The 6,421-nt window shown below is 36.0% G+C and overlaps 2 protein-coding genes across 2 annotated transcripts in view; both read left to right on the top strand.

The window, feature by feature from the left end:
* The window catches only part of LOC121891678 (protein NLRC3-like), a 1,105,688-nt gene that overhangs the window by 164,432 nt on the left and 934,835 nt on the right, over positions 1 to 6,421 (top strand). The window lies entirely within an intron of this gene.
* c24h1orf115 (chromosome 24 C1orf115 homolog) lies at positions 1,232 to 6,191 on the top strand. The gene is made up of 3 exons (XM_042404323.1): positions 1,232 to 1,312; positions 2,486 to 2,982; positions 5,820 to 6,191. Exons 2-3 carry the CDS (start codon positions 2,770 to 2,772, stop codon positions 5,958 to 5,960), a joined length of 354 nt encoding a protein of 117 aa, XP_042260257.1. The 5' UTR covers positions 1,232 to 1,312; positions 2,486 to 2,769; the 3' UTR covers positions 5,961 to 6,191.

Below are 6,421 nucleotides of genomic sequence, written 5' to 3'. Positions count from 1 at the left end.
TTCTTACTTTCTATTCTCCCTCTGGGTACTGCTGAACAGATTTCAACTTATTACTGCCTGGATAAAAAAAAAAAAGACAAAGACAGAGAAGAAAAGCAAACATGAGACGCCTCAGGCTTTTTCTGTCTGACTGCAGCTGTTTACATTAATATTTAGTCACTCTCATCACTGCTGTCAACTTCAGAGGAATTATCGTCTAATAAATGACTTCAACTACATGTCTGAAAGTATGTTGGCAGTTGTGTTAGTTGAACATGTAAAATACAAAACCACAGGTATTAATCTGCTGCTATAGCAACCTAAAAATCAGGAAAAACAGGACAATAACAACCCCCGTCCATATACTTTTGGTCATATAGTGTAATTTAAAATCTTTATTTATTACATTATGTTTAATATTTTTTCATTTTAATATATAATTTCTTGCTAATTTTAAACATATGTCCTGAGAACAGCGATATTTATAATTTAGTACAATTCTGCATCATATTTATAGCTGAAACAAAAGCATTACATGCATTACTAACTTCAAATTTCAAAGGAATAGTACTTTATTTTACAAAATAAGCTTCTTCTCTTAGCATAAGGACTGGAAACAGGTGGAAACTGTTATTCTGGCTCTGTGTAAAGTTGTAAATACACCTAGCAACACCTCTAAAGCTCGCTAACTAACATGTTGTATCTTGTTTGTTTAGTCTGTAAGCAAACAGAAATGTAAAAAAACAGTTTGTGGTTTCAGGGGGAATTCAGTGGTTGACTGACAGTAAAAACAGCAGAGACAACGATTGAAATAGGTCCAAGACTTTATTGTTTGTCCCCGATTAAGTCTGATATGTTGTATTTTTAAAATATAAAGAGATCCAGACTGAAATATCTCAGCATCTACTTGATGGATTGGTTCAAAATTTGTTAGAAACATTTATGGTTCCTGGATAATGTATAATTGTGACTTTGATGATCCTCTGACTTTTCCTCTAGCGCCACCATGAGGTTGACGTAGCAACTATTGGATGGATTGCTGTGAAATTTGGTTCACACATTCATGTTCCCCTTGAATTGTCACTTTGGTGGTTTCCTGACTTTTCATCTACTGCCATCATCTGGTCAACATTTAATTTGACTAATAATTTAGTTTATGAACAAATACCTGCAAAACTAATGACATCATCAGCCCCAGCTGTACTTTGTGGTTAATTAGCAAACATTAGACACTAAACTAACATCAACATGTTAGCATCTGGTCTTGTTACATTTCTGTTTGTTTACAGATTAAACAAACAAGATACAACATGCTAATTAGCGCGCTTTAGAGGTGTGTTTTTAAACTCTGGACAAGCTAGCAGTTTCCTCCTGTTTCCAGTCTTTATGCTAAGCTAGGCTAACCACATCCTGACTCCACAAGATCAATATCAAGTGGTGAAACAAGTACTCAGATCCTTTACTGCAGTAAAAGTACCAATACAACAATGTAAAATTACTCCATTACAGTAAAAGTACATAAGTATTATGAGCTTGATGTAGTTAAAGTATTGCAGTAAAAGTACATAAGTATTATGAGCTTGATGTAGTTAAAGTATTGCAGTAAAAGTACATAAGTATTATGAGCTTGATGTAGTTAAAGTATTGCAGTAAAAGTACATAAGTATTATGAGCTTGATGTAGTTAAAGTATTGCAGTAAAAGTAGTGGTTTGGTCCCTCTGACTGATATATTATTATATATGACATCATTAGATTATTAATAGTGAAGCATCAGTGTTAGAGCAGCATGTTACTGTTGTAGCTGCTGGAGGTGGAGCTAGTTTACACTACTTTATATACAGTTAGCTAGTTTAGTCCAGTGGTTCCCAACCTAGGGGTCGGGCCCCTCCAAAGGGTCAGCAGATAAATCTGAGGGGTGGTGAGATGATTAATGGGAGAGGAAAGAAGAAAAAACAAAGTTCTGATACACAAATCTGTTTTCAGTTTTTGGACTTTTTCTCTAATCTTTGATTTTTGCTGAAATATTGGATCATTTGAACATTTATTGAAATGAAAGCATGTGAGAAGTTTAGAGGGAAAAATCACTATTTGGTGGAGCTGTTAACAACTCATAGACATGTGAAATGTGACCCCGACTACACACTGCTTTTTGTAAGATGTCAAAAGACAAAAAGGTTGGAAACCACTGGTTTCATCTTTAACAATGTGTTGTATTTTAAAAGCTTGTTATATTATCCATTGTGTCAAATCTTCATCTGAAAAGTAACTAAAGCTGTCAAATAAATGTAGTGGAGTAGAAAGTACAATATTTCCCTCTGAGATGTAGTGGAGTGAGTTTGTACTGTTGCTTTAAAACACATAAACCATAAATTCATATTTATAAAGTTAATTAAGTCAGTACGTGTCTCACTCCCTCATCAGCATGACCACCTTTTCTAGATGTTTTTCTAGTTTTTTATGTTGACTCAGTGTGAAGTTTCTGTGTTTATTCTGTAAAACAAACAGCAGAGAATCAAACTGCAGGAAAAAAACACAAGCTGCTGCACAAACCTTTGAGGTTTAGGTGAGTACAACTTTGGGGTAAAACTTCAACAAGGCAACAAAAAACAAATCCACATTCTTCTTCTAATCCTGCCTTTAGTGTGTTTTATGTCAAAGCTCACAGTTTCCTGTGTCTGAAAGGAGCTTCAGGCGACTAATAAAGTTTGACTCCTCCTCACTCCAAAGGTCCTCCTGCCTGAAAACAAGGAGGTCAGAAACCCACAGCGGCAGACGGAGAGAAGCGAGGGATGGGAGCGCAGGAGGGGGAGGACGCCGCTCAGCCAGCGGGGAAAACACGACAGAAAACCTCCAAAGAAGTTTATTTTTCCGTCCTGCCGGATAAATACGAACCCCTGATCGAAGAGGTGGAGGAGGAGAGAGAGGAGACGCCGGAGGAGAGGAAGAAGAGGAAGGAGGAGAAAAAGAGGAAGAAGAAGAAGAAGTACAAGAAGTATAGGAAGGTAAGAAGAAATGACCTTTGACCTGAAGAGGTGGATTCCCTTTGTAGGGTCACATTAAATATCTGAGACGTGCTTGTTGTGTTGTGTGTTTGAATTACGTTACTGCAACGTTGTGGTTGCGTTCATGTTGACTCATGATGACATATGATTAATAAATCAATAAATCAATAAAAATAAAAGGAAAATAAATCAATAAAAGTTCATAGAATAAAAAAAACAAGAAATATAATGAAATCATTAAAAAAAAACCATAAATATAGATTTAAAAATATATAGTGGTTGAAATAAGATATAAATAAATTCATTTATTAATCAATAGATACATATATAAACATAAACATAAACATAAACAGCAATACATGAAGTGCAAAAAATGACTAAATAATTATATATGGACAGAATACAGAATAAATGAATAAAAACAATAAATAAATAAATATATATAATGTAAAAAAATAAATATGTTTCTATACTAAAAATTAAAAATATTTAATTCAACTACGGTGTTTCTTATTTCAGCCGTAATAAATACAATCAAAATGACAAGAAAACTTTAAAACATGGAGACAAAAAACAGCAAATATCTGAAGTGTGAGTACGTTCAAATAAATGCAAGTGTACATATAATATAATATAATATAATATAATATAATATAATGTAATATAATATAATATAATATAATATAATATAATATAATATAATATAATATAATATAATATAATATAATGTATAAAAGCTATAGCAGCCAGCAGCAAAATATAAAGAGAAACAAATTTAACAAAGTTTGAATTCAACCTGCAGAACTTTACATATAAATGAACGTCTGTTACATTCAAGTTAAACGAGTTCACATGAAGCCGATGAAGCCGATCATCACCAGGAACATCTCTGTATGCAGAGTTTATAAGTCTCATGTTGGGCAGGACTTTCCCTCTCTGGAGCATCCAGACACTTCCACCAGCCGAGCCGGCTCATCTCTGGTTAGCTCTCCGCTAACTCGAATGGGGATAAAACAATTTAATCGTGTGGCTCTTCTAGATTTTCCAAATGTTATCGGACTGAATGGATCGAATTCTGACAGTGAAACGAGTCATTTCACGGGGGTCGTGTGATGCTCAAAACAATTAATCCACCGTTTCACAGCTGCAACAGCAGCGGTGGAGTCTGTGATAGAAGAACGTTTCGACTGTTGTTTTTTGTAATTACCGACAAAAGTGCTGCACTGCAGCTTTAACATCCTGTCACCATTATAACGTAGCTGTCAGCTCAACCTCTCTGCTGTTAAAGGTCTAATATACGACATTCAGCCCCACTAGATGTTGCACCAGCGTCTCAGACCAAAACAAATGTGCATCGTTTACTTAATAAAGTTGGATAAAAAAAGAAAGAGTCACCTGAACAAACTCAGATCAAACTGTCAAACTATGCAGAGCTGATCAAATATGGATCAAGATTCTCGTCTCAAATGTCTTCAGAAACATATTTTAGTGAGCTGTTTAGCTGTAATATGAGAAAGTTTGGAAACACACCTGCACTAACATGCACGCTCATGTGCACTAACATGCACGCTCATGTGCACTGACATGCCCACGCGGCTGGACCAGCTATCAAAACAAAGAACAGAGAAGCTCAGATAACAACAGACTCAGAGGGAGAGACTTCACTCTCCGCCCAGGACGCCGTTCCTCCACCATGTCCTTACATAGTAAACAGTTGTTTGCTGACATCTAGTGAATTGTTATATTGCACCTTTAAACATTGACTCAACAGTGTGAGTTTGACCTTTGACCCCAACACATTGGAGCAGAGGTGACTTTATCAGCATGATATGATAAACACAGATAAAAGAAAAGAGCAAAGAGGAAGCTGAAACACAATAAAAACAAAAGATAGTTTTACTTTGGCGGAGAAAGTGTAAACAGCTCCAGCTTTAACAAGGCACAAGTTAGAACTGTTTGATCTGAAATCTGTAGCTTTAGCAGTCAGAGTTGGAGGTATTTTGTTCATTTTTGGCTTCAAATATGCCTGAAGAGACATGAAAGTTTTCTATAATCGCCGTTCAGTGTATTTATATTCAGTAATTATCTCTCTATGAAGTAGTTTTTACTGGTTGTGGTGGAGTTTCCCTACTTAGCACAAGGAATTCTATCTGATTAACTTTATTTTATTGTTTATCTAACAGAGACAATGCAGACTATATGTTTTGTACCACATATAGCATCAGTAGTACCTGGTTAGAGGCAAAAATTAGGCTTTTCCTGCTGCAGTGTGTTTGATCTTCATTAAAACAATTAAAACAATGTTAGTTTGTCTGGCTGCTCCGGAGACTGAAGCTCCAGCTGCTCAATGAACGTTTGCTGTTGTAATAATGGTAACCACGGTGTGTCGCCAAATCAGACAGGACTGAAATCTTTCAGGATTACAAATGAAAGCGTTGTATAGGCATTATAGTGGAGGTTCCAGGGGAAGAGTGTTTAGTTAGTTAAAGAGAGTATTTCCACTCTGGTTATTAATTTATGTGCAAACTGAAAATGTGAATAAAAACAGTCTGTCCTTGTGACTTTAAAGGTATAAGAACAGGTTTCAAAGCAAACTATGTCAGCATGAAGCAGACCTTCCTCCAAAGGGGCCGAGAACTGAGGATGATAACTATAAATATAAATATATTGTTTTAAAAATCGTTCTGACTCAAGTGGACGGCAGAGTCCACAACTACAACACTGACAGTGGTGAACGATATTGTTGGGATCACGATGAATGATAGAAACACTGACAGCCAATCAAAATCCATCCTCTAAACAACACGCCATGACATTTATTGTCTTCTGTTGTGCAGAACGTCAGGAAGGCGTTGTGCTTCAGCTGGCGCTGCCTGATGGCCGGGTTACAGAGCATGGCGTCCACTTACTCCACTCCCCTGTCCGCCATGGCTACCGTGGTGACGGAAACTCAACGATCAACTGGCAGCAAAGCATGATGGGACTGAGGACCGAGGACCCTGAGCACAGACGCCTTAAAAGACCCCGAACCACTAAATGTTTGTTTCAGTAGCTCGTTGTGTTTGAAACATTTTAACAGGAGTTTAATTGGACTTTGCTGTTATTTATAAGAATAAAGGAATTTGTTAATTAAAAAATCTAAATAACGATGATAAAAGAATTATTAGAATTGTGTGAATATGTAATATGCATCGATTGGTGGCGGTTCAGCGTTTGAGGCTACAATGAACAGTTTTCATTATCGCTTAATCTATTTTCTCAATTGATTATTTATTTGGTATAAAACGTGAGAACATAGTTAAAACATTTTTATATTGTCCAGCCCCCAAATATTCAGCTTATTATCACCAAACAAAACAGCAAATTCACACATTGTTCATCTGAAAAACGTCTTAAAAGATTAATTGATGAAAATGATTGCAGATTAATATCCTGTGGA

This window comes from Thunnus maccoyii, chromosome 24 (assembly GCF_910596095.1).
Source record: "Thunnus maccoyii chromosome 24, fThuMac1.1, whole genome shotgun sequence".
NCBI lineage: Eukaryota > Metazoa > Chordata > Actinopteri > Scombriformes > Scombridae > Thunnus > Thunnus maccoyii.
Note: the sequence above shows the minus strand (reverse complement) of the source record. Positions and strands in the feature narration are given on the sequence as shown.

Coding starts and splice junctions, on each gene's coding strand:
- c24h1orf115 (XM_042404323.1), top strand. CDS start 2,770: ATGGGAGCGCAGGAGGGGGAGGACGCCGCTCAGCCAGCGGGGAAAACA. Junction 2,983..5,819: donor AGTACAAGAAGTATAGGAAG/GTAAGAAGAAAT, acceptor TCTGTTGTGCAG/AACGTCAGGAAGGCGTTGTG.